Genomic DNA, 26,694 nt, shown 5'->3' on the forward strand with positions numbered 1-26,694 from the left:
CGCCGTCGGGACCCGAACCGGCCACGAGCCTGCAGGTGATCAGACCACGGAGATTTGTAATTTTGGGTTTTAAAAATAACACTCGATCCGGAGAGGAGAACATTTCTGGGCGAGCATCCCCGGGCGAATCCCGGAGAAGGGAGTTCCGGGCGCGACTCAGGGCAGCTGGTCCCGGCGTCGGGAGGGTTCCCCGGGGCCGCCGGCTGCGGGTGGGTTTCAGCTCCATCCTGAAGACCAGCCACCTCCGGACGCCCCTTCACCCCGCCTCACCCCGTTCCCAGAAAGCTCGGGTCTGATCTCCACGCCGCACAAAGGACCCCCCAGCGAGTCCCAGCGGCAGCGGAGCCGTCGCGGGCGCCCAGGGCAGCGGCGCGCGGGGCCTCGCCGTCCCTTCCTGCGGGGCGGGGCGGGGGGGCGGCGGCCGCCGGGAGGCTGCGCCAGCCTTGGAGGATGCCCAGGAGCCCGCGGGAGCCGCTCCCCAGCAGAACTTTTTAGGCTTCCCGCCCCGGATCCGCGCACTCCCGGGGCTGCGCACCGGTCGGTGGGGGGGGCTTCACCACGCGGGCCCCCCCTCCTCCCGTCCCCTCCTCCCGCGGTCCTCTCCCGCAGCTCGGGCGGGCTCAGGGAGGGAAGGCGAGGCGCGGCGGATCATGCCCATGGTGTAGCCGCCCAGCGGAGGCATGGCTGCCGGAAGGTTACTGCTCTACACGGGCCTCTCGCTAGCGCTCTGCGCCCTCGGCATGCTGGCTGTGGCCATCTGCTCCGACCACTGGTACGAGACGGACGCCAGGAAGCACAGGGACAGGTGCAAGGCCTTCAACACTCGCCGAGTGGACCCGGGCTTCATTTACAACAACAATAACAACTTGCCTCTCCGGGCCAGCCGCTCGCGCCTGGACCGCTGGGAGGGCAAACTCCTCCGCGCCCGGAATCGCCGGCAGCTCTTCGCCATGAGCCCCGCGGACGAGTGCAGCCGGCAGTACAACTCCACCAACATGGGCCTCTGGAGGAAGTGTCACCGGCAAGGCTTCGACCCCGAGATCGCAGCCCTCATCCGGAAAGGTAAGCGCCCAGGGGCGCGGCGTGGCGCCTCGAGGTAGGCCCCGCGGCCACCTGCCACCCCCCCATCTCCTCATGGGGGGGGGCGGGGGAGGTGGGGATCCAGGCATCCACAGGCCGGGCGGAGGCTCGGAGAGGACAGGACTTGCCTGTCCGTGGGCTGGTTTGCGGCACTGGGGCAGGGGCTCCGGCTCTGCTCCGCTGCGGTCTTGTGTCTTATCTGGGCCGGCTCACCTGGCTTCTCGTGGCCCCTAGGATACGGGGCTACCCCGGCCTCACAGAAAAAGAAGGGACCCCATCACGTGGGGCTTCTAGAGGAAGCCCCGGGAGGCGTGGTGGTGCCAATGGGGGGGGGGGGGAGAACAGATTCGGAATGGTGATCTTTGCTCGCCACATGGAACTGATCCGAATCGAGGGGGAGATAGTAGGGAAGGTCTCACGCCGAGGCCTTGCTCTAAGGAAGCGTGGTCCCAGGCCCGGCGCGGGGCCGGCGCGCGTCCACGGCAGTCGGTGAGATTCCCCAGCCTCGGCCGCAGCTTAAAGCCTGTTGGTCCGGAGCACGATCTTCCAGTCCTTTATTTCTCCTTTTGAAAAAGTCGTGGGCGACAGCGATCGTGTGCAGCGAGTATCAGCAGGGTCTCATAGACGCCAGAAAAGTAGCGCCAAAGCGGGCACTTCAGAGCGAAAGGAATGCCATTTTCTGAAGATTTATATATTTTAAAAAAGGCCCCAAGTAGACTACAACAGGAAACAGGCTGCACTTGGATAGTGGTAAAATTGGTTACTTTAATATGACTACCTACATTAAGAAAAAAATTCTGCCTCCTGGGTACAGTTTGTAAATCCTGTATGATTTCTATGTTGGAGGCTAGCCTCTTCCATCAGCCTACTGAAATATAGTTAGCTGTAATGCTTCTCTGAAGAGCATATGTTCTCTTCCATGGAGGCCTGTCTGGGAAGATGTGTAGCTTGTTATGTGTTGCTTCTATTATCTCCATGTTTTACTCTCTCCAACTATCACATAGTCATTCCAGGGTGGTGAGCGTGCAGTGCCATCATTTGCAAAGTACTCTGAGGCCAAGACATAAGACAATTCTTCATTTCTCTTACTTATAAGGCTGTGAAGTTTGCTGGTTTAAAAATAATACTTGTAAGGACCGATGTGCTTGGATTCATGCAGGTGTTAAAATGGATCAGAAAAAAAAAATCGGTGAATTTGAGAAAGCCAAGTCAGTAGGTACGCTCTGGAAAGCCAGTTCACATTTCTGAGGTGGGGGATGGCCGGAGGGAGAATACATCTTGGTGTTTGTAGTGGGGATTGTTTAGCATGACTAGGAGATTTCAACCGATTTGGTTCTGTGTGTGACCTCTTCTCGTGACAAGGCTGTTGTCTGGAATGCCACAATTTTGTAAAGGTATACAGGATGTGAGAGGATTCCAGAAGAACAAGTGTTGGGCTTGGAAAACAAGAGGAAGTAGAATCGTTTTGACAATGGCTGACTTTATCCCAGTTTTCAGATTTATAAAGTGGTTCCTTTCTCCGTCATGTTCTGCTTTCTTTAAAATCGAAATGGTAGGGAGTTAGCTGAAATGTGGGGGAGAATTCTTGTCAACATGACTGGAAATAGGAGCAGGATTTTCTGAAGGGCATTCTTGAATTTCCTTCCTTGAACCTTGTAGAATGAGACAAATATCTTGTGTCTGGTACTGGCTGACCTCACTTGGAGAAAGGGGGCATGGGATTCATGGCTTCTGGTGGCTCCTTCCAGGTCTCTGATTCTGTGATACTCTGCTTGGCAATTGGACTAGAAAGGTTGACTTGGTCTGGGCACCAGAGGGATTGGTTACCATAGTGACATGTTCTTCCGGTGAAGCTGGAAACACAGTGAAGAGGAAAGGGATAGGGGAAGAATGTACAACATTTTGACTTGATATCGACTGATTTTTAATTGCAGCAACAGAAAATGGACAGGCACAGCAGGGGGATTGAATACACTGATACCTAGAGTTGGCAGGGCATTGTATTTCACTTGAACTAATGGAAATGCTGTTCCCCATCACCCCAAATACAGCAATCACTGTCAGCTGCAAAGCACCCGCTTACTATGGCTGTTTCTGTCCATTTGACATTCTTGTTAGGAATTATTGAGATAGATGGCATGCCAGCCTTACAAATCTTGAGAGGCTTAAGGTCACTATCTTCATTTTTAACCTCAGAACACACACACACACACACACACACCACCAGACACACACACACACACACACACACACACACACACCACCAGACACACACACACACACACACACACACACACACCACCAGAGCTTTCTTTTCTTAATAGCAATAAACACATTTTGGAAAGAAGTTGATCTTATATCATTAGAATTCACAGGCAAATCCAACAACATATATTACGTAATTTCTCCACTTAATCAATGTTCTTCCTAGGGGGAAAGTTTTATAAGGAAGCTAAAAGGAAATTGATACCTGTATTTAGATTTAAGACATCTTCTAAAATGAGATAGAAGATATTTATCTTATGTTATTCATGAGAGGTCTCAAATGACATCATAGACCTTTGTCTTTTTTGTAATTTTTTAAAGTAGAAAAATTAAAAGTAAATATAAAAATAAATAAATTTAATATATTATAAATAAATTAATATTAATATTTAATTGATATTAAAATTATAAAGTAAAAATATTGAAATTCTGGAAGAAGTGTTTTGGACAAGGGGAAAGGAAAACCAGAGAAACAGATTGCTTAGTAATTTATCAATATTATGCTAAGATAAGAGATTTAGGTAAATGATCCTGTAGTCCCAAAGATCTCAGTCATTTGTTAAATCAATGTTTGTTACATTAGAGTGTTCTACTTACGTATTTAAAAATACTACAAGCCCGGTGCTGGCAGCTCATATCTGTAATTCTAGCTACTCAAGAGGCTGAGATTTGAGGATTGATGTTTGAAGCCAGCAAAGGCAGGAAAGTCCTTGAGACCCTTATCTCCAATAAACTCAAAAAAGCCTGTAGTGGTATTGTGGCTCAAGTGTTAAGAGTGCTATCCTTGAGCAAAAAGAAGCTCAGGGACAGTGCCTAGGCCCTGAGTTCAAGCCCCAGGACCAGCAAAAATAAATAAATAAACAAAACCACCAAATTAATAAGAAGAGCCAAATCTGTATCTGATCTGAAGATAAGGCCCTTGGATTCACATTCTTCCTGAAATCTTTGTTTCTCAGTGAATTACTGCCATGGTTCTATCCACAAATGGAGCACTGTGCATTTGTTTTCATGAACAAACTTGAAGTTCCTGGAGGGTAGGAAAGACAAATACTTGTAAAATAGAGAATATTTCATAAAAATTAACTTATTTTTTTAAAATTAATGTTACCTTTTGTTCATGTGATACCAAGGAATCAAACCCAGGGCCTCATGCATGTGAAGCAAGTGCTCTATCATTAAGCCACAATTCCTAGCCCCAAGAGCACCTTCTAATGATAGAAATTAATACCTAATTTTAGAGAATTCCAATAAAAGATTATTTCAAAAATTATGATTAAAAAATTCAGCCAAAGGCCTGGTGCTGGTGGCTCACGCCTGTAATCCTAGCTACTGAGGAGGCTGAGAAATGAGGATGGCGATTCAGAACCAGCCCGGGGAAGGAAAGTCCATGAGACTCTTATCTCCAATGAACCACCAGAAAACTGGAAGTGGTGCTGTGGCTCAAATGGTAGAGCTGTTGCCTTGAGCTGAAGAGCTTAAGGACAATGCCCAGAGTTCAAGCCCCATGATTAACAAAAACAAACAAACAAAAATCCTACAAATCCCCAGCTAGATTGGCAATTAGGACCGGTTAACATGGAGATAAATGCTGGTAATGCAACAAAGAAAGATTTGCTGAGTAAAAGCATTACTCAGGAATGGGGGAATCACCCAGTTCTTTTTGGATAACATATGCCAACACCCATTATTTTTCATGTTCAGTAAGATTACATTTATTTTCTTCTTGGAGGTAGGATTGGGGTCTCTTTGGATTGGATAGATAGATAGGATAGGTGATAGATAGGAACGAAGGATAGATGAATCGCTCCCAATTCCCATAAGGAGTCTTAAATTAGGAACTCTCAGCTTCTAAATCTCATCCCTGTCTCCCTGAAAAATTACTGTAAGACCTGGAAACCGATCTCTGGTAAGAACAGCTTTGAAATCCAAGAGACATCTAGGCCCTCAAGAGGAGGCAGCTGTAGGTGGGATTTTGTTGCCACGCCCGTTTGTGTTCTTTGGTTTGTACTGACACATTATGTTGTTAGGTTCTGAAATAAATAGACTTTCAACTTATACTCTAAGAACTTCTTAGTTAGAAATTTATAATGGACTTTGACCCAAACAATAATTATGAAGTGGTTGTCAGTACTCTGAAAATTTTTTTAGAACATTGTGCATAGTTATAATTTAATAATTTATTCAGCAAAGATCTATTGCACAAATATTATGTGACAGCTTGGCAGACATAACTAGAATGAAAGGATGAATAAGACCAGGACCTCAATTAACTTTCTCTCTTTCTTTCTTTCTTTCTTTCTTTCTTTCTTTCTTTCTTTCTTTCTTTCTTTCTTTCTTTCTTTCTTTCTTTTCTTTCTTTCTGTCAGTTGTGAACTCAGGGCCTGTGCCCTGTGTCTGAGCTCTTTTTGCTCAAAGCTAGTGATCTACTACTTTGAGCCACAGCTTCACTTCCAGTTTTTGAGTTCATCGGAGGTAAGAGTCTCATGGGGACTTTTTCTGCCTAGGCTGGCTTTGAACCATGATCTTCCAATGTCAGCCTCCTGAGTAGCTAGGATAACAGGAGTGAGCCATCAGCACCTGGCTCAAAATTCTTAGAGACTCTTAGTGTTACAGAGACTAAAATGTAACAGCAGCGTAATGACAGCACCCCTTAAAATGTACTGAAAGAAACAAAGTGCGGGGGGCGGGGGGTGGGGGGGGACAGTGGTAGCAGCAGAGTGTATCGGCTGTGAGTGAGATATCTGCTGTGAGGGAGATAAGAGAGCTGGGAAAGTTGTCCAGAGGAAATGAAATCTGAACAAGGCTTTGATGAGATTTGGAGGGGGGTTTGGAGGAAGGCCATGTCAGGCAAAGGGGCCAGCATCTACAACTAGCCTGCCCAGTAGGGTACCCACTAGCTATATGGGGCTGTTTAAATTTAAAATACACAGTAGTAAAATTAAAAAATATTTACTGAGTTGTACTGGCCACATTACAAATATTTAATTGCTACATGTGGTTGGTAGCTGTCAGTTTTAATTGTGCAGATTACCGTGAACATTCCCACCATCAAAGAAAATTCTTTTGGGCAGTGCTACATAGAGTCTACAGCTGCTAAAAAATAAGCTCATGCTTTGTTTCAAATGAGGATAATTGCATGGTAATTTGGGCTTACATTTAAGAACTTTATCTCACACTTTAGGACACCTTTTGCTTCTTGAATGTTTGGGGCAGAAGATTTTAGTTTATGCTTGGTCTAACTCTGTATTTTATTAATTTTACATCATTAATTCTCACTGCTTTCCCTTTCTCTGACTTCATTAAAACAATTCACAAAATTGACAGAATGGGAAGGAGATTAATAATAATAGTAATGGCCAAACCTGAAACTTGGGACTCTTCTTAAAGTTTTATGTCTATTCATTAATTTATTGTTCATAATAACCTTCAGAAATAGACATTCTTTTTTCTTTTTCTCTTTTTTTTTTTTTGTTGGTCATGGGGCTTAAACTTTGAGCCTGGGGCTGGCCTTGAGTTCTACAACTCAAGACTAGCGTACTACTACTTTGAGCCACAGAGCCACTTCCAGTTTTCTGTTGGTTAATTGGAGATAAGAGTCTCACAAACTTTCCTGGCTGACTTTGAACCATGATCCTCAGATCTCAGTCACCTGAGTGACTAGGACTACAGGAGTAAGCCACCGGTACCCTGCAGGTGGCTTATTGTGTGTGTGTGTGTGTGTGTGTGTGTGTGTGTGTTTAATATTTTCATTCTATAGTAGAGAGAACCAAGGCACACAAAGACCAACCTAAAATTTGTAAAATCTCACCATCACCAAATGAAGGTGTCATGATTCAAATTCTGGCTTCAAGTTTGGGAACCTCCACTGGCTCCATGGAATCAAGAGACTGCTTTGTTAATTCCCTAAATTAACAACAACAAATAATGCTTTCAGAGTCTTTGTTCTAAACTAAAGTAGCCTTGTTCTGAGACCTACTGACAGAAGCTGCTATATGTTTGCCATATAAGTTTTGACATGTATTTTGCTTAATGTGGCAGAGACTGGAGTTTTTATAGACGTATTCACTAGTAGTTTTTCTCCCTCCACCCCCTCAATCCTGGGACTTGAATTTAGGGCTTGGATGACTGTCCCTAAGCTATTTTGCTCAAGGTGAATATTCTACCATTTGAATTTGTTTGGTAGCAAATTGGAAATAAGAATCTCATGAGCTCTACTGCTTGGGCTGGCTTTGAACGACAATATTCAGATCTCAGCCTCCTGAGCAGTGAGGATGACAGGCATGAGCCACTGCACCTCACAGCATCTAGCACTTTTGAGAGGACATGGGCTGAGCATTGGGTGCATTGTTGACAAAAAGGAAAAAGCTAAGTCTGGGCAGAGTGGGAGAAATACAACAAATAAATATTGATAGAATAAAATAGTATCTAATAATGGAATTGCAATATATAATACAGCATAAACTAATATCATGAAGGGTCTTTGCACTTAGGAAGCACAAAGAAGAAAAAGTAAGTGAACAATGAAATCGTTCTATTAGTTTTAGAAGCTGCCAGTGATCTGGGAAAAACAGGGGTCAAATGTGGTGACTCATGTTCCTGGAGGGCAGGAATTATTCAGTTTGTAAATCAGATTTAGGTCTTTGTACACAGTAGGTCCTGAAAAATATTTTGCCCACTGACTAAAAATCTTTAACCTAAGATACACACATTCATATACAACCCATGCCAACACTCCTGGTCATGTAACAAGTCTCATGTTCAATCAGTAAACATGATAGTCATGCTGCTTCCTTTCAGCTCTTCCCAAACACAGGAAGCAGGGAGAGCTGAAGATTGGGGAGGGTGTTTTGTGAATGGGGGAGAACACATGGCTAGAAGAGAGAGACACCTGCATCCTGCTGTGTCCTGAGCTCTCTGCCAGGTATTTGGGAAAGAGATAAGGGGGACAGGACAAAGAATTACAGTGGTCCTTGGGAGCTTGTACTTTAGCTTACTTTCCCAAGTTGACTGTTGGGTGTGAGTGTATGAGGATCTTGCTCAAGAGCCCACATCAACATCAAGTGCATCAGAAATCAACTGGGGTTGGCCCTCACCCAGCGAGCGCTTTTTATTGACTCAACAAAGTCAAGAACCTTATTTCGGATCTAGAAGGCCAGCTTGTTTGTTCTTTCAGTGGTGGGTCAGTAAGGATCAATTAGAGGATCAATTCTATATATCCCACTCTGGATTGCTAATTAACAATATTGTCCCCTTCTCTGCTCTGTGGTAATCTTAAGCCTTTAGGCAAAATGCTAAATACAGTCTGGGTTAGTTTGACCCTACACACACACAGACACACACACACACACACACACACACACACACACACACACTCATTTATCTACATATCACATATCACCCCACATATCTGCTTCTAGTTGTGCACTTTAGTCACAGACACTTTTGTAACTTATTGCTCTAAACAAAATTCAGGAGAGGAAATGTGTGACTCAGTAGAGGAACAGAAAAGAAAATTATTCTAATAGCCTCATTATGTATTGCTTGTATTCTTAAAGAGGACTTTGTTTTCTCCTATGTAAAATGATGGTTTGGATTCTGTAAACTCTAAGCCCTTTCACACTCCAGCACATGATGAGAAGCTTAATTGAAGTGACAGAAAGTAGATGAAAGGCACACGATTAAGAAGTGTATGAAGAGGGGAATGGAAAAATGGGGGAGAGGAAGAGAACAAGAGAACAAGAAGGAGAGATAGAAACAGCTATTGCTAAAGAGATTCTCTCCAGTACTAATTTGTAATAGAAAGTGGCAGAAAACCAAGCATTTAACTTCTTACCATGATTTCCTCATGGAATAAAATGAACCTATTCTCTTTCTAATGACTTAACATATTACTTAGCAGATTGGGGTTAAAAAAATTTACAATCTAGGGGCTGGGAAGGTGGCTCAGTGGTAGAGTGCTTGCCTTGTATGCATGAGGCCCTGGGTTTGATTCCTTAGCACCACATAAGCAGAAAAAGCTGGAAGTGGTGCTGTGGCTCAAGCGCTAGAGCGCTAGCCTTGAGCTGAAGAGCTGAGGGACAGTGCCCAGGCCCTGAGTTCAGACCGCATGACCAGCAACAAAAACAAAAACAACCCCCCCCCCCAAACACAATCTAATAGAGAAAAGTGGTGCGGATGTACTTCATGCCATGGAACTCTACACTTTAAAAAATAGTTAAAATGGTTATTTTTGTTATGTATATTTCCTCCTCTGTTAGTCTGTTTTCTATTACTGGAACAAAAGATCTGAGGTAATACAATTCAAAGAGGGAAGGTTTGCTTAGGCTTCCAATTTCAGTCCGTGGTTGTTTGGCCCTGTTGCCTTTGGGTTATGGTGAGGCAGTGCATTATGGGAAGGCATGGCAGAGAAAATTACTCACCTCCAAGAAAAGAGAAAAGAGGCTCAGGGATCTCATGTCTTCAAGGGCATGTTCCCAATGAACCAACTTCCTTCTAGCTCACTTCATAGCAGTCAGAAAACTGTCAAGAGAAACAGGAGAGGTCGCGACCCAATATCTACTTCAAGAGCATGCCCTCAATGACTTATTGTCCTTCTAGAAGATTCCATTTCCTAAAGCTTCCACCACCTCCTGATGGTGCCCTGGGTGGGGACCAAGCCTTCAACACAAGGGTCTTTGGGGGACATTCATGGTCCAAACTGTACGATTATATTCCCCCAGTTTAAATAAATAATAAAAGAAGTTTATGAAATAAGGGAGAAAAGTACTGGATTCCATTCAGTATGAAGAACATTATAGGCATGAGTATTTGTTTGTTCAGCACATTTTAAAGTACCTGCTATGTGTCAGGCATCAGGCCAAATATGTTTGAGACACAGAAGTTAATAAAACAGACAAAATTACTACCTTCATAGGCTTATGTTTAAACATTTTTTTAGCATTAGATTTTTAAAAATTTCCTAAACAAAACTTTTTTTTTTTTTTTTTTTAAGGAGGGGAGGTAAGACTGAAAATCAATCCCAGGGCCTCACATACACTTGGTGAGTTCACTACTGCTGAGTGATTTCCCTAGCCCTAAACAAAACTTTTAAAGTACACACACACACACACGCACACGCACACGCACACACACACATGCTTTATAGGAGGAATGAATAAATTCATGGGGTCATTTAAAATTCACTGAATGATGTACATTTCATTGTACCAACTCTAAAATGTCTGTTGAACAGCAGCTATGCCAGGAGTATTATGTGAGGTGGGGGATATGAGTGAAATCCATGGTTCATGTTTTCTTTTTTTTTCTTTTATTTATTTTTATAGTTTTTTTATTGTGAAAATACTGTACAGAGGGGTTACAATTACATGGGCAAGATAATGAGTACATTTGTTATCAAGCATTGTAGCCTCCTCTTTGTTTCCCCTTCCCATCCCTTCATGGTTCATGTTTTCAAGGAGCAAAAGTAGAAGACAATGTGGCAGAAGGCTAACAAATACACATTCCGTGCTTGGTTCTGTGAGACAGCTATGTGGTAGCCCAGGTGACTGGGTATTACTTCAGAGCAGACAGCAGACAGAGCAGGCTTTTCAGCAAAGACAGATGGGCTGTCCATATATAGCTATAGATATATAGATATATCCATATATAGATATACAGACATATGGATATCTATATATATTAGGATATACATATATTAGGATACATGTAAGGATAACATAGATAGACTATCTAATTTGTTGTTATCCTAATGTAATATATATCCTAATATATATCTTACATATCCTATTGTGTTAGTGCCAATCACTATGTGTGTGTGTGTGTTGGTACTGAGGCTTGAAGTCAGGGCCTAGTTGCTGTCCTTTAGTTTATTGTGCTCAAGACTAGCACTCTACCCCTTGAGCCACTCCTCCACTTCTGGCTTTTTGGTAGTTAATTGGAGATAAGGATCTTATAAACTTTCCTGCCTTGAATGGTTTCAAACCACGAACTGCAATCTCAATCTCCCAATTAGGATTATAGGTGTGAGCTACCAGTGCTTGGCTAAAATAGTTTTAGAGAAGTATCTGTGGATTGGTAGAGTGAAATCTTAGGCTCATTGAAAAAGTATTAACTGATTAGCTTTTTTTGGTTGTTGTTGGTCGTGAGGCCTAGGCACTGTCCCTCAGCTCTTCAGCTCAAGGCTAGCACTCTACCACTGGAGCCACAGCGCCACTTCTGGCTTTTTCTGCTTATGTGGTGCTGAGGAATCAACCCAGGGCCTCATGCATGCGAGGCAAGCACTGAGCCACCTTCTCAGCCCCAGTATTAGCTAATTCTAACCAGGTAATATTTGTCTGTCTTCCACTCTCTTCTTTGTATTCCAGACTTTCTGACCATCTTCTATGAGGGAACCATCACTACCAGATTTTTATAAATCCCACCAGAGACATTCTGATCATAATGTCCAAAACCCATAGTACATAGGTTTATAAGCTAGATGGCAAGCACATGTTTTGAGTCTGAACAATGTTTTTCTTTCATCAATTTGCCTGCACAGAGATGCACCCTTCTAGGAGTCACTAGCCGTTGTTTGCCATGAGGTTTAGTCTGAGTAGTACAAGCTGCTGTTGGCATTCCAAAAAGTTTGACGGATTTGCTGCTTTATGGGAGACTGCAGCATCTGAATTATTTCAATTGATTTTTTTTTGGCGTCAACGTATTTTGCCAAGAAAAGGCAATTTACATTATATTAGGTCATCTTCCTACATTTATATCATATCCTGCTCTTAAAAAATGCCCTGCTGTTTCATATTCAGGACTGTACTCTGTTGGACACTTCATATATTTGAGAGCATCTCTCATTGAGTTATGTCCTAAATTCCTCTTTATGTCCATAACAGTGATTCCATTTCACACTCTGACCCCCCTGCTTTCCAAGGTGGTGGAGTATTTCACAGACCTGGATGGGGTACAGTTGATTTGATTGTATTGAAGGTTTGTGCTTGTGGACTGTTGCAGGTCAACTGGCATAACAGACACTGGGTCATGAGGTTGAAGACATGCATACCTCATAGCCAGGCACACAGGCGGCCTGAGTGCTAATATGTACGCAAAACTCATCCAAGGAGGGCTGTAGCACCACAGTTTGTAATAGCAAAATAAAAAGCATTTAAGTTCCCCTTAGTAAAGTGGGTAATAAGCTGGGCCGTGGTGGCTCATACCTAGAAACATAGTTTACTTAGGAGGTTAAGATCTGAGGGTCAAGATTCAAGGTTCAAAGCCAGTTTAGTCAGGTAAGTCCATGAAACTTTTTTTTTTTTTTTTAAAATCTCCAATTAGCCAACAGAAAGCCAGAAGTGGAGGTGTGGGTCAGTTGGTAGAGTACCAGCCCAGACTGCAAAAAAGCCAAGCAAAGAGTGTGAGGTCTTGAGTTCAAGTGCCAGTATCAGCACGGAAAAAGGAAAAGAAAATGGGTAATGAGTTATATTAATACAATGGAACCTGTTGCAGTATAGCTATAGCCATAGATTTCCAAATGCAGAAATGTAAGTTTGAGTAAAATAATGTGAAGAAAGAAATGTCGAGTAAGATGATGATTATATGAAGTTAAAAGCAAGTCAAACAACATGAGATGTTATTTATGGAAACATTTTTGCATTGTTTGTATAAAAATGTGCATGGAACTACACAGTACAAAATGAAGGATGGGGGTTGGGAAGGTGGCTCAGTGGTAGAGCGCTTGCCTTGCATGCCTGAGGCCCTGGGTTCGATTCCTCAGCACCATATAAACAAAAAGGAAAAAGCCAGAAGTGGCACTGTGGTTCAAGTGGTAGAGCGCTAGCCTTGAGCTGAAGAGCTGAGGGACAGCGCCCAGAGTTCAGGCCCCACGACCGGACCCCCCAAAAAACCAAAAACCAAAAAACAAAATGAAAGATGGTGTTTACCTTCTTCAAGAAAAGGGAAGAAAGAGAATTGGGAAGGGTGCCAGTAGCCTTTATAAGACTCTGTAATATTTTGTTTCTTAAAAAAAACTTTACCTGACTTATGTAACTGTAACCTCTCTGTGCATCACCTTTATAATAATAACAAAAAGATTAAAAAAAAGAAGTTCTCAAATAAACACGGCATCGCCATGCTCATGTCTCAAGTTCCATGGAAGATAATTATCATTCTGACACAAAAGTTAACATCTTAATCAGAAGCCCATGGTTCCATGCCTGTAATTCTAGCTACATGGGAGACTGAGGTTGGGAGGTTTCAGGCCATCCTGGACAGAAAAGTTTATGCAATACCATCTTAATGGAAGAAGCAGGGTGTGGTGGTCTAGGCCTGTCATCTTAGCTACAATGAGAACCCCAAAATAGGAGGACTGCAGTCCAGGTATATATCTGGGCAGGAAGTGAGTCCTTATCTCAAAAAATAACCAGTGCAAAAAAGAGATAAAGCACCTGCTTAGCAAGTTTAAGGCTCTGAGTTCAAACCCCAGTACTTCCAAAATAACGGAAATGAAATAAAGAAATCCTAACATCCTGTTGACAAGTCTTCCATGCAGTGTCATAATGAAGCTTCTTCAAGGGAAATTCTTGGAAAACTTCATCTTTGAGGCAGCCTGGGACTGCCTTTTTTTTTTTTTTTAAACAAATCAGTAGCAATAAGAGGTATTTAGAAAAGAGGAGAATGAGATGACCAATAATTAGCAGTTTTCACTGAAAGTAACTGATGAAGAAGGGCTTAGAAATAATTAAGTTGAGTTTCCTTATTAGGTGGTATAAGAAGAGGAAATCAGGGATTTAGTTGTGACTAATTGCTGAAATAGAGAGACACACAAGTTACTCTCCTTTTGTTAAATTTCCCATTGCTTGTGAGGAATAAAAATCAAGAGCACTGAAGGATGGACAGTTAATCTAATGCATGTTTTACCTTGTATATGGAAGCCAGATTTAGCTTATGAACTTATAAGTAAATACGTTGGGTAGTATGCGAGAGTAGTAATAATTGAAATATGATAAATTCAAGGGAGAACTCAAAATAGTATAATTCCTTAAAAAGGCAAAGTCAACAAAATAAAACAAAATACAGTTCAACAACATGAACACCAGGAAGCAGGGATTTGAAAAGGGTGGGGTGGGGTGGAGTCGGGGGAAGGGGTAGAGGAGCGCAGAGGTGAAGAGGGGGAGATTACAGTCAACACTTCAATGTGTATTGTACAAAATTGAAAAGCGTGAGGGAGGAGGTGAGTCAGGAGGCATGGAGAATGTTGAAAGGCGCGATACTGAACAAAACATATTATATTCATAAACTGCTTTGTTATATGAAAAATCCTTTATGCAGCTACTTAATTAAAAAATCCCTCACCCAGGGTTGGGTATGGCAGAAAAAAAAGAAAGAAAGAAAAAGAAATAGAAAGTTAAGCTAAAGCTATACCTTCAGTTAAGTTGCTCAGACACCAAAAGGACATTCAACTAGCTACAGAGTGTGAGAACGAATCAAGCACTGATCACATTGCTCAGAGGGCGTTTTATCCCCAAGGGAAAAACTTCAGGGTAAATTAATAAATAAAAAAGAGGTTAAGAATTGATTTTAGAAGAATCAGAATTATACGTTCCTTCTTCTTCTTTTTTTTTTTTTTTGGGTCTGGTCATGGGGGCTGAACTCTGGGCCTGGGCACTGTCCCTCAGCTCTTCAGCTCAAGGCTAGCGTTCTACCACATGAGCCACAGGGCCACTTCCGGCTTTTTTCTTTTTTCTTATGTGGTGCTGAGGAATCGAACCCTGGGCCTCATGCATGCAAGGCAAGCGCTCTACCACTGAGCCACCTTCCCAGCCCTTATATGTTCCTTCTTTAGCAGTTTTTAATGTCACTTTTGAAACAGTGTAGAGAATGTCAATAAAAGTTTAAATAGTGTTATTATTGATGAATGCCATACGTGTACCTATATATTTACTTTTTTCTCGGTTGTGGAGCTTGAACTCTGGACCTGGGTGCTGTCCCTGAGCTCTTCAGCTCAAGGTGAGTGCTGTACCACTTTAAACCACAGCACCACTTCCGGTTTTCTGGTGGTTAATTGGAGATAAGTCTCATGGACTTTCCTGCTTGGGCTGGCTTTGAACCAGGATCTTAGCCTCTTGAATAGCTAGGATTACAGGCCTGAGCTTTGAACCAGGATCTTAGCCTCTTGAATAGCTAGGATTACAGGCCTGAGCTACCAGTGTCTGGCTCTTTTTTAATTAAAAACAAATTTTTTTACTTGTTACCATAAAGGTGATATATAAGTCAGGTAATGAGTACATTTCATTTTGGACAATGTATTATATCTTCCTCCTTCTCCTCCTCCTTCTCCTCCTTCTTCTTATATTTCTTCTTTTGTTGGTTGTGAGGCTTGAACTCAAGACCTGGGTGCTGTCCTTGGACTCTTTTGCTCAAGTCTAGAGTTCTACCACTTTGAGCCATAGTGCCCTTCCAGTTTTTAGTGCATAATTAGAAATAAAAGTCTCGCCAGGACTTTTCTGCCCAGGCTGGCTTTGAACTATGATGGTTAGATCAGAGCCTCCTAAGTAGTTAGGATTACAGGTGTGAGCCACTGGCACCTGGCTGTGTTATGTATTCTTAAAATAGGGTGGCTTCAACCAAGAATCCCTACATTACGAAGACTTGTTCTCACTCAGTGCATTTATACACATTGTAGCTGGAACAGAAAAAAATCCCATCAGGATTTTAGCAGGGGCTCCATTTTCACCTGACAGTGCTATAAAAAGCCAAAGCTGGGCCTGACCTTACCAAGGGATCATGAAAGTCTTGTGGGATTTCATGAGTGTTGAAGCAGAATGATTTCCTTGCTTGTATTTCAGTAATGACAGGGCTAGAAGCGCTGTTGAGAGGCAACACTGGACCATCGTAAGAGGTCCCAGGATGAGCTGCTAGATCCATCATGCTTGTCAGGGGTTGAGTGCACTGCGCTTCCTTGGGTGACTGACCTTCCACGTTATCAAGGGCTGACCTCTGTGTCTTCAGCTGACTTGCTTTCCCCGCCATGCTCCCATCCTTCCTCCATGTGCTGCCAATACCAGTAAAGCGGAATGTGGTTCTTGCTTGGACCCCTATGCCTGTTAGTGGTAGCTTCTGTCCTCGGGCTGTCTTCTTTTTCTTATGGCTGCCTTTTGGGCATATGCCCACTTAACACATCTCCATCTGCGATAGCTTTTCCTCTTTGAAAACTTTGCTTTTCCTGGCTCTTCCTTCAGGCATTCTTCTCTCCTGCTTCCAGCTGTATTCTGTGCCCTCTCCTTGGATGACACTTCTTTTCTTGGCCTGTGTATCAATTCTCTGGAATAATACTTTTCTTTTTCCCTTCTTCATCTTCTCCCTCATCCATGTTTAAAGTCATCTTCTTTCATGTTCACTAGTTGCGCTGAGTCTCTCGCTCAGATTTCCCATCCCGACACCTTGTTGACGACTAGATATCTCCATTGTGATCATCCATACAAAACTATTGCATCTTTTTGCACCTAGCCTCATCCCTCATCCCCTCATCATGGGACTGACATCTTTACCCCTCTCCTTGCCCCAAACTAGAAACTCAAGGTTCATTATGAAGACTCTCTTCCCTTCTTTCCTGCTCACTCAAGTAGTGAACACATTTCTTTAACTACCAGTAACTTTCCAGTTCATTCTCTGGTGCTAATATTGACGCTGTCCTTTGTGGGCTGGTGATCTGAACTCTTGCTGTGTCTATGTTTGCCTTCTCTGATCTCTAATCTCATTGGTTGTCAATGCCTTCTATTTAGAGTGCTTTTTAAAAAAAAATGCAGTTCTGATGATGCCATCTCTTGGTTTGCAACTCCTCAGTGGCTCCTCACTGGTAGACTAGTCCGAAAAAGGTCCATAATCCTTAGCATGGCACTTTGCGTGGTAACTGACCCACCTTCCTCCCCAAGTCAAACTCTTATTCTTTCCCATGCTTTTACCACAACAGAATGTTTTCCAGACAGGAGAAAGTGAAGTAACATGGTCCCATTGTACCCTCCAATTTGCCTTGTAAATGCTTACCAACCTTCTGGGAGTGAAGTTAAGACCTCACAGTCTTGGTTGATGGTCTGTCATCTCCTCCTCCCGGGTTGAATGCCCTTCTCCTCTTCTTCAGGCTTTGGTATATACCAAACATCCTTAATTCCTGCCAACAGTGCTATTTTGTTATATTTGCTTACTCATATGCTTCCCTCCTTTTTGAATTGGTTGTTATTATATTTTGGTCCAAAGTGTTTTTTCAGAATGTAAAGATGTAAATCATGTGCTACAAAAGGTATTTAATAAATACTTATTGAATGAATGGTTTAGCTCAGTGAATACTAGATCTGCAAATACCATTTAAAAAAAGATTCCTAGCTTCACTGGACTAGGGGTACTCATTATTAACGAGCCTTGCTGTGAGCTGTTTTGCAATGCATATGATACACTTCAAGTGTTTTTTTTTTTGTTTTGTTTAAGCTTGCTCGCTCCATAAAGCACTTGATTTATAAGAGGGGAATTGAAAAGTTTGGATTATTTTCCAGGATTAGAGCTCCTCTTTGTTTTTTTCTTTATTTTTTTCCGATGCTGGTTCTGGGGCTTGAAATCAGGGCCTGGACACTCTCCCTGAACTTTTCTTTGTTCAAGTCTAACACTCTACTACTTGAGCCACAGTTTCACTTCTAGCTTTTTGGTGGTTAATTGGAGATAAGAATTGTATGGACTTTCCTACTTGGGCTGGTATCAAACTGCAACCTTCAGATTTTAGCCTCTGAAGTAGCTAGAATTACAGGTGTGAGTCACTGGGATCTGGGTGAGAGCTCCTTATTTTGATCTTGTCCACTTTGTCTGCTCTTCTTGCTGATCTAGGATGGTTCACCTATCCATAGCATCACTGGATAAAGAAAGGCTACCCTCATTTCTGGATATAAGAATTTCCACACTTACCTGTGTGTCTTCTGCTAGCATATCTGATCACTCTTCCTGGATCCGTTTCTTCTCAATATTTATCATCAAGAACATTTTCAGGTTGCCTCTGTGAAATGTCCCTCTTACCTCTTCATTTAGGACACCTTCCTCCTGGCTTCTCTTGTATTAGTTACTTTTTTGTGGTACTGGTCCTGGGGCTTGAGCTCAGAGCCTGTGCACTGTCCTTGAGCTTTTATGCTCAAGGCTAGAGCTCTACCACTTGAGCCAAAGCTTTACTTTTGGTGATTGATTGAAGACAAGAGTCTCACAGACTTTTCTGCTCAGACTTGCCTTGAACCACGATCCTCAGATCTCAGCCTCCTGAGTAGCTAGGATTACAGAGGTAAGCTACGGTGCCTACCTGTATTAATTACTTTTGCTGGCTGCATTGATTCTGAGTGTATGGTGAGAGAGCATCCCACCATGTGCTGTGACAAAAGAGCTTCATCTCAAGACAGACAGCAGAAAGAGAGATGAAGGGCCTGGGGGTCAAGTAGAACCTACTGCTGCCCTGCTTTCTCCTGCGAGGCCCTCACCTTGGAAAGGTACCAAAACCTCTCCAAATTGTGCCAGTGTTTAACATGTGAGCCTGTAAAGGACATTTCATATTCCACTGTCATACCTCTGATAGTGATTTTGGTGAGATAATGAGCAGAAAGCAAACTATGCCTCCTATAATTGCTCCTACCTGGTTCAAACTTTACATTTCATGACTTTCAAAAGGAATGTGTCAGAGATGCTGGGCAAACAGGACCGTCTCCCCTTCTGCCTGCTGTCAGAGCACTACTGCTGTCCTTGGTCCTGATCTTCTCCACTCTTCGGAACGCTCTGTTTAGCTTCCTTGTTCTCTAATATCACTTCTAGTCAGTGCTTTCTACTCAGAGAAAAATGTTCTCAGATGTAACTCTAATCATGTTATCACCCTGCTTAAAAACCTTTCAGTGGTTTTCCATGGTTTCCTAGTCAGAATAAGGTCAATAATCCTCACCATGGCCCATTGGGGTTTGTGAAAGCATTACTCACAGAGAACATTCATCTGAGAGATGGGACTGAGAGATGGGAAGATGTCTTGAGCAGCTCATACATCTTTGTTTGTGAGAACTACCAGGTTCTAGTTCAACAGTAGGGGAAAGTTTTTCACTCTCCAAAGTCTCACGGAGCAGCAGATTCTCTCTGGAAAAATCAGTGATTTTTTTTTCCAAGATGGGTCATCTCCCTTTGCTATAAGATCAGCTAAGGCACAGCCCATTGCCATCTAATTTGGATTAAATAGAGTAATTCTTTTGAATTGAGCAGATAAATATAGATACCACTGTATTGCTTGGCTCCCTAGATGAGGTTGAATAAATGATTCATATCAGAGAAACATTTTTCTGTAACTATTATAATTTCTGGATTAATATCAGTTAGGTCTATGGCAAGTTGAATTGGAAAATGTCTTCTGGCACTTTTTTTCCCAGTGGTGTAAAATGCCACAGGTTAAATTTAAGATTGTATGCTTGATAGTAATCACTGGATAGACATTCTAATTAAACTTGCATCTTGAAGGGCTAACTTTGATTCTAAAACAAATGATAAGACCAGGTGCTGGTGGCTCATGTCTGTAGTCCTAGCTACTTAAGAAGCTGAGATCTGAAGATTGCAGTTTGAAGCCAACCCAGGCAGGAAAGTGTGTGAGACTCTTATCTCCAATTAATTACCAGGAAACTGGAAGTGGAGTTGTGCTCAAAGTGGTAGAGCTCTAGTCTTGAGCAAAAGAGCTCAGGGAGAATGCGCAGGCCCCGAGTTCAAGACCTGTGACCAACAGTAACAACAACAACAAAAAGAATGATAAGACTTACTCATGAGTTATACAGTAATGTGAGTCTTTTAAGATGACAGGTAACCTTAACCCTGGAAAACACTCTGACTGTTTATTTTAAAAATCAGTAGGAACCCAGAGGCTTATTTCAAACTGAAGGTGGCATTTCATCTCTCTGGGTCAGCAGAGTTGTTAATATTTCAGAAGAGGATGTGTATGCTCCTGTGCCCACAGCATGCCTGTATCAGCTTTTATTACACACTTGTAGTGGTGTGGTGGCTGACTGGGCACTTGTAGATCAATAAACTGCTAAAAAGAGAGATGCATTGGAGACCATAATGGCTTCTTCACAGAAGACAGATGGTCTCCAGGTAGTGAAGTGCATTTAGGAATAACAAGAATGTTATCCCTGCACTGAGATCCTTGCTATTTAGAAGAAAGGCATATATTCCCTTAAGGTGATGAGTCCTAGAATAGAGCCTTGTTGACCTCCGTATTTGTTGAACATGTTAAACATACATTCCAGGAGGTCTTATGTCTGCTGTTAGGATGGAAATAAAATCAAATTCAGTTTGCCCTAATAAAATAATTCCCAGATAGAGAATCAGTTCATTTGACTTCAAACATTACTTTCTCACAGTTCTTTTTTAAAAAAATATTTTTATTGTAAAGATACTGTACAGAGGGGTTATAGTTAACATGAATAATGTAATAAGTACATTTACTATCAAGCATTGTTACCCCCTCCTTTGTTTTTCCCCTACTATCCCTTCCCTCTCAACCTCCCCAGCTCCTTCCTCCTCTACTGAAGTTGTAAAGTTCATTTTCAATATGGTATCTTGTACCTCTCATTGTTACAATGGGTCAACCTGTATCCTTGTTTCAGCATTTTGTTATTTCTCTCCCCCCTCCCCAAATTAGAAAAATGTATATATAAGATGCAGGGCACTGAAATCAAATACAGTGAAAACAGGGGTTATACCATAGGGGGAAGAACATACAAAAGAAACAAGAAAAATCACATAGTACATTAAAAACAACAGTAACAAAGAAAAAACTTTTGTGTCCATATCTTGGGGTTCATTTCATTTAGAATCATCTTATATGGTCATATGTACATATGTGCATAGCTTTTGACCTTTTCTGCTTGTCTGGTAAGATTATCCTAGCTATATACTAGTTCCTGAAAATAATGTTCTTGTTGTCCTATTAATTGTTTAAAAAATTCTCATAATCTGATTACTGATTTTTTAAAAAGAGACTTTGATTGATTGGCTTGGATTTAGCATCAGAGAGGAAATGAGAAAGGTTAAGAGACTGACAATGAAGTGATTTAGGAAGGGGTAGGCACTTACAGAAGATGACACCAAGCTCCTTGACTTGAAGGCTGGGGACATGCTGAATTTACTGTGCTGAGTGTACTTTTGGTCTGACATCTACTTGGCATAAGAATGGGTTATGGCTTTTTCCAGTAGAATAATCATTTTATTTTTGCCAGTACTAAGGCTTGAACTCAGAGTCTTGTGCTTGTTTTATTTGCGCAGTGTTGGCGCTCTACCAGTGGAACGACACCTATACATCCTATTACAGCAGCTTTTACTCTGTGCTTGTCCTTCATTATGCATAAATACATGACACAAATTAGAAACTCACTTTTTTCAATAGGTATTTCATGAATTCTTTTTATACCTGGATTTGCACTAGGGACTTAGGGTACAGTTGGGCACTAAATCATAAAAAACCCCTTTGTTTGCATGGAATTATTCCAGGAAGAGAAAACCATTAATAAGAAGAGAGATAAAGGCTATAGGTCAGTGGCTCACACCTATAATCCTTGCTACTTAGGAGGCTGAGATCTGAGGACTGAAGTTTGAAGCCAGTCTACACAAGACAGTCCATGAGATTCTGATCTCTAATTAGCTAGGCAAAAATTCAGATGTGGTGCTGTGGCTCAAGTGGTATAGTGCCAACCTTGGGCAAAAAAGCTAAAAGAGAGCACCCAGGCCCTGAGTTTAAGCCTCAATATTGGCACAAAAAAGTGAAATAAATAAAATTCATCATTCTTTAGACAGGATCAATGCTACCCTTCTTATTGTTCACTTAGAAGATGACTTTTAAGTAAAGACCTGGAGGAGGTAAGGAACTAGCTCTGGAGAATATCTAGGGGAAAAGGCTTAGGTAGAGGAAAATGGTCCCGATGTGACAAAATGACTAGATTACTGGGAACCCCCCACCCCCCGCAAATGGCTGAATCAGTGGGGTGGAGCAAATGAGGGGGCTTGCAGCCACATTTGATGCCTCAGAAGAACCACCTTACATAAAGTACAAAGGTCACAGAAGGAGTGAGGTGGGGCGCCATAGGAAGGTTTGAAAGAAGAGTGATGTAATTAGATTTGTGGCTCAAAAGAATAACTTGGTTTGTTGTTGGAAATAGATGACAGTAGGGCATGTTTACAGGCAAGGAGACCAGACTGCCTACCTGGTGGCTAGAATTAGAATGAGGAGAGATGATATTGGATTCTGGATATATTTTGAGTGGAAAGCTATCAGGACTGGCTGGTGGACCAGATGCAGGGCAGATGAGGGAAAGAATGATCAACAGGAGTTTTTGGCACATCAGAGTTGCCATTAACTACGATAGAGAGGAGCCAGGCGTGGTGGCTCAGGCCTGTAATCCTAGCTACTCAGGAGGCTGAGATCTGAGGAACATGGCTCAAAGCCAGTCCTGGGGAAGCGGGGGGGGGGGGGGGGGGGGGGGGGGGGGGGGGGGAGGGGAATCCATGAGACTCTTATCTCTGATTAATTACCAAAAAGCCAGAAATGGAGGTGTGGCTGAAGTGGTAGAACACCAGCTTTGAGCAAAAAAAGCTAAAGGACAGCACCCAGACCCTGAGTCCCAGCCCCAGGACTGTCACAAAAAAAAGCACCCAAAAAATCTGAGACCACTAAAAAATATCTTTAAGTAGTTCAATAGAGATAATCCTTCTTGATGCTTGTTACCAGCCATTTGCTTATACTCCCAAAGTTTGGAGAATAATTTGCGTAAAGAACTTTAAGCTTTGTAGATTTTCTGAAACATTTTGGCACCTTACAATTATTATTGAGTACTTAATGGGAATCCTCCAAAGAAAGGAGGTTTGGGGAGTGAAGCTAACTGCATTCTATCTCTGCAGAGTGGCATTGCTTTCTTTTCATAAAAAGTGATTCTGCTTGGAGTAGCCTGGCTGTTCTAAGCACCAGTGGCTGCTGATTGTTTAGATATGTTAAGATGTTTTGCTCTCAGGTAGTGTACTATGGTTTAGAGCATGATGCTCTAATTTTCTTACAAAATTATTGTATGAATTAAAAGCACAAAGCCTTTCTTTCTTGGAAAAACGAGAGTCTGGCTATTGTGCAGAAATTATGAGTTACATTGCTAGGCATTCACTGTGAAAGTTTTTTGGAGAAAGGTGTAGCTGTCATGAGTCTCTTTGATTTCTTCCCCAAGGATTGTAAGAGCTCAAAATGCTAAGAAAAACTATAAAAGTGCTAAAGATGGAGTAATCAGTTCAAGTTAGTAGAGCAGGTGGAATATAATTTCACCTTTGCCTCCTACTCAGAAGTAGTGGGGGAAGAGGAAGTTAAGCCCTAATTTAGAAACCATGTGAGAAATACCATCCACTGCTACCTCTAATTGTGCCTAACTTTTTTTTTTTCTTTATCCTTCTGGTTTGTGTCTAAGATATGTTTGGTTCTATCTGTAAGCAAGGAGATCCTAAATTTCCATTAAAATGACATCCAGGGTGGATATCATGATCAATTTTATTTTTTGAAGCTCTTGGAAAACATTTTAGCATACGATTTTTTAATATATATTTTTTATTGTAAAAATACTGTTACATGAGTAATGAGTACATTTCTGTATCGAGCATTGTTATCTCCTTCTTTGTTTTTCTGCTACTATCCCTTCCCTCCCCACCTCCTCAATTCCTCCCTCTCCCCTCCCCCCCCCTGAAACTTTAAATTCGTTTTCAACATAGTGTCTTGTACATCTCATTGTTATAATGGGTCAACTTGTGTACTTCTTTCAGCACTTTTTATATCCCTTCCCCTCTGTGTTACGATATTGTGGTTTTCTTTCATAACTCATCATCTATAAGCTTATTCAATAAGCTGCACCCCTCTCTCTCTTCCATCATCTATCATTGCTTTAGGATCTGCTTATTTTCTCAATCATATGCATCAATACTTTACTTTAAAACCAATCCATCCTGGAGCCACCTTCCCAAGGTGTACGGTGTTGGAGGAGGTGTGATGGTTCCAGTTGTTCATCTGGAGTATCTCAGTGTCAAAACCATGTAACTGTTGTTGCTTATTGAAAATGGAACCAGCTCAAGACTATGGCCTCTGCCATTATTGTATATTCATTTGTTTATGCATTTGTAACAAGATTTGAAGAAACAAAAGAGCACTTTAATATTTTTCCCTCTAAATATTTAAAGGTTGTAAAGGATGGGTTAACCTAATTGTGATCATTTCCATATCAAGACCAACCTACCTTAACCCCTCTTTTCAGTCAGTAGCATCTCATGGGTGCTGTCCATAATCCTCATAGCATTGGCATTTGTGTCAAGTATTAAATTTATAACTCTCTCTTCTGGACCTCCCCATCCTTAGTGTGCACAGTAGTTCATTTTATAGAACATAACATCACATGGGTATTGTTCTTCTTAAACGACAATGCATTTCTCTTTCCTTAGCTTGCAAAAGTTTTCTATTCATATTTTCTGTTCTGATTGATCATGTTACCAGAAGAGTCCCATATTGCAAGTCTTCTTGCCTACAATGTGAATACCTATAACCTTCTCCCAGTTACAAGTTGTCTCTCTTTTTTTGTTTTTGTCAGTCATGAGGCTTGAACTTAGGGCCTAGGTGCTGTCTCTGATCTCTTTTGCTCAAGGCTAGTACTCTACCACTTTGAGCCACAGCTCCATTTCCAGTTTTCTGTTGGCTAATTGGAGATAAGGGTCTCATGGGGACTTTGCTGCCTGGGATAGCTTTGAACCATGATCCTCAGATCTCAGCCTCCTGGGTAGCTAGGATTACAGGCGTGAGCCACCAGTACCCAGCCTATCTCTTTTTCATATTCTATATATATATATTTTTTTTGTCGGCCGTGGGGCTTGAACTCTGGGCTTGGGCGCTGTCCCTCAGCTCTTCAGTTCAAGGCGAGCACTCTACCACTTGAGCTACAGCACCACTTCCGGTTTTCTGGTGGTTTATTGGAGATAGGAGTCTCACGGTCTTTCCTGCCCGGGCTGGCTTTGAACCGATCCTCAGATCTCAGCCTCCTGAGTAGCTAGGATTACAGGCGTGAGCCACCAGCGCCCGGCTTCATATTCTATATTTTATTCTCTCTCTCTCTTGAAATTTGAGTTAGAGACTTGGAATTTGTTATTGAAAAATCCCCCCCCCCCCAAATTAAAGGGAGAATATTCTAACCCTGATGACTCTTAATCAGATTGAATACAGAATTGTTCTATGAAAGGATTTAAAATTTTAGGGCCAACAATGTTAGAATATATTGCATTTGTATGTGAAGATGGCATAACAAAACTCATTGAAAGGGCTGGGAAGGTGGCTCAGTGGCAGAGCGCTTGCCTTGCGTGCATGAGGCCTGGGTTCGATTCCTCAGCACCACATAAGCAAAAAGAAAAAAGCCGGAAGTGGCATTGTGGCACAAGTCGTAGAGTGCTAGCCTTGAGCTGAAGAGCTGAGGGACAGCGTCCAGGCCCAGAGTTCAGGCCCAAGACCGGACCAAAAACAAACAAACAAACAAAAAAACAACTCATTGAAAGCTGTGAATTGCTTTGGTTAGTGTGATTTTACTAATAATTCTTCTAATTCCATTTGTTTGTCTTCAATTTCTTTCATGAGTGTTTTGTATTTTTTTTTTACTATAGAGGTATTTTCTCCCTTGTCTTAATTTATTCCTATATAGCTTATTATTTTTTAAATTCAAAAGCACAAAAGACCTGATTAAGCCAGAGAAATCTTGAACAAAAAAGAACACAGATGAGACATCACAGTTCTTGATTCTAAGACATACTAAAGAGCTATGGTAACCAAGCACTATGGTATTGTTAAAAATAAAAAACACATGGATAAATGGGACAGTATAGAAATCTCAGAAATAAGGCTCCTTATTTGTAGCCAACTGATTCTTGAAAAAAGTTGTCAAAAATGTTTCGTGTAGAAAGGAAAGTCTCTTTAATAAATGCTGATGGGAAAACTAGATATCTAAATGATTGAAATTTGACTTGTTTTTCACCCTATACAAGAATTAATTAGGTCTTTGATCTCAAGGACCTAAATGCAAGAGCTGAAATAATAAAATTATCAAAGGGAAACAAAAAGAGACACTTTAAGCTATTAATGTTGATATTTTTTGGTATATAACCCCAAAAGAACAGGAAACAAAAGCAAAAACAGATAAATGGGATTATGTCTGACTAAAAAAGTACAGCAAAGTAAACTATAAGCAGAGTGAAGACATCCTCTACAGAAGGGTAGAAAGTATTCACTTGATAAAGATTCACTTGATAAAGCCTTAAGAT

General features: G+C 41.8%; 1 protein-coding gene across 1 annotated transcript in view; it reads left to right on the forward strand.

The window, feature by feature from the left end:
* Positions 1–680: 680 nt before the first annotated feature.
* The window catches only part of Tmem178b (transmembrane protein 178B), a 364,049-nt gene continuing 338,035 nt past the window's right edge, over positions 681–26,694 (forward strand). The window contains exon 1 of the mRNA XM_013021665.1: positions 681–1,062. Coding sequence (XP_012877119.1) covers positions 681–1,062 — 382 coding nt within the window. The remainder of the gene's footprint in view (positions 1,063–26,694) is intronic.

The sequence above is a fragment of the Dipodomys ordii genome, unplaced genomic scaffold (genome assembly GCF_000151885.1).
Source record: "Dipodomys ordii isolate 6190 unplaced genomic scaffold, Dord_2.0 Scaffold56, whole genome shotgun sequence".
Lineage (NCBI taxonomy): Eukaryota > Metazoa > Chordata > Mammalia > Rodentia > Heteromyidae > Dipodomys > Dipodomys ordii.